The 1,831-nt window shown below is 40.6% G+C and overlaps 1 protein-coding gene across 1 annotated transcript in view; it reads right to left on the reverse strand.

Moving 5' to 3' along the window:
- Window positions 1-764: 764 nt before the first annotated feature.
- LOC104409070 (TM2 domain-containing protein 3-like) overlaps window positions 765-1,831 on the reverse strand; it is a 3,832-nt gene continuing 2,765 nt past the window's right edge. The window contains exon 5 of the mRNA XM_010018853.1: window positions 765-1,121. Within this exon, the coding sequence (XP_010017155.1) occupies window positions 956-1,121 (166 nt within the window). The 3' untranslated portion in view covers window positions 765-955. The remainder of the gene's footprint in view (window positions 1,122-1,831) is intronic.

Raw genomic sequence — 1,831 nt, forward strand, 5'->3', positions numbered from 1 at the left:
CAGGAGGGACGTTCGAGTTCATTAAACGTCACGGTTCCCAGCGCCGCATCTCGGTGCTACAGCAGCGACGCGGCAAGGCCAGCGCAGGAAGGGGGGCACGGCAAAAGGCCGCCCGGCCGAGAGGTCGGCAGTCACCTCGGGGTGTGTAAGCGAACGCAACCGCTTCGTTCTTCCGCAGGGGCACTACAGGCTGCTACATCACTGTGGTACAACGCGTGGATTATATTGCAAACCCTCCTCCTGTAATTCACCTTGACAAGTTTGCTAGCACAAGAATAGCAACTGTACCTGTTACTGACACACAAGTCAAACCGACCCTGAATAAAAACATTCTGGAAGGATCCCAAAATCTATTTCAATTATGTTATATTTAGCTTTCAGAGTTACTGCAATCTGACTTTAAACTGCACAATGTTAAGTCATCAAGTCACTAAGCAAATGTGAGCTCTTACTATATCCCAAAACAAGATACGAATGTAATTAACATCATGAAACATGGTGATCTACATACTGCTAGACACAGTCAGGCAAGTAAATTATACTCCCACTAACACAAAAAAATACATTACTACAATATTTAGGGAAGTTCACTTTAAAGTCAAATTCAAACATACAAATACGAAGTAAACAACTCAATACTCAAGTTAGCTTGCATCTCTTTTGGTGCTTGACAGATTATCCAAGTTCAAGGGCAGAATCGGGTTAGCTGTTCCTTTTTCATAGAAAAATAGCATGTCCATCAAAGGAAAGAAATGAATTTCAACTTACTCAGTGATCCACTCTTTTATTTTACCTTAGTTAAAGGCAATCTAAGTACAGATACTGTACATTAAAAAGTATGCACATAGAAAAACAGATGTTCTTCACTCGACCTGAAAGGCTCGCATCTCTACATTCTTTTATTCAGAGCCCTTTCCAAGCAATTACTCCTCTCCAAAACATGTTGCACCCACATTTAAATATACAGAGAGCCATCTGCAGGTCCCACATAGCCAACACCTATTAGCAGCACATCAATTAGCGTCCATATTCCAAGTCCACCAAAGCTGAAGAGTTTTCCCAGACCTTCCCGCCACTGGCCCAAATAGAAACGATCGGCACCAAATCCACCAAGGGTGATGCTATAGGAATAAAAACATTATTCATTATTATTTTTGGAGAAACCCAGTTTGGGTATCCATACACACTTCTTACCAACATACCTACATGTCAGTAGTAGTTTTGCTCTACATCATTCACAAAATTATACTTCCTTTGTACAAAAAAAGCTGACTGGGTTATTAAATGAGAAAGCTTTTGATGAAAGTTTCTCAGCTAACTTACACTATCCAAAGACTTGAGCTTTTCATTCATGACAAGCAATAAAAACCCAAACTCTCAAATTCAGCTTTTCTAAAATACCCCAATAAACACGCTGCAGGTACAGACTCAAATGCTAAATTCAGCCCCAAACAGTAGTCAAGCAACAGTAAGTTTCTCCCACTGGTGGCAGAGAACAACTCCTGCTATAAAGGGAAGTATGTTAGATCACTTCCCTAATCAGTCTTGTAGTATCTTTGGCTCCAGGAACAGAGTCTCTCCACCTAATTTACCATATTAACCGTTTTGAAATATTAAAATATAACCAAAAAGGTCTTACCACCCAAATAACTTCAGTTACTTTCAAATCACTACTGTGGTGCTTTGGCGGCTTAATATTCAAAAAAATAACCTAGTTTCTCCCAAAACTGCTACACCGGTCTCTTCCCTAATAATTTTAAAAGCAAGACACTTTGTTGAAGGCACTTCCAACTGTTATGGCTGGGGGGGGAACACTAAAGCACAGACATCC

Source organism: Nestor notabilis, unplaced genomic scaffold (genome assembly GCF_000696875.1).
Source record: "Nestor notabilis isolate BGI_N333 unplaced genomic scaffold, ASM69687v1 scaffold36267, whole genome shotgun sequence".
Lineage (NCBI taxonomy): Eukaryota > Metazoa > Chordata > Aves > Psittaciformes > Psittacidae > Nestor > Nestor notabilis.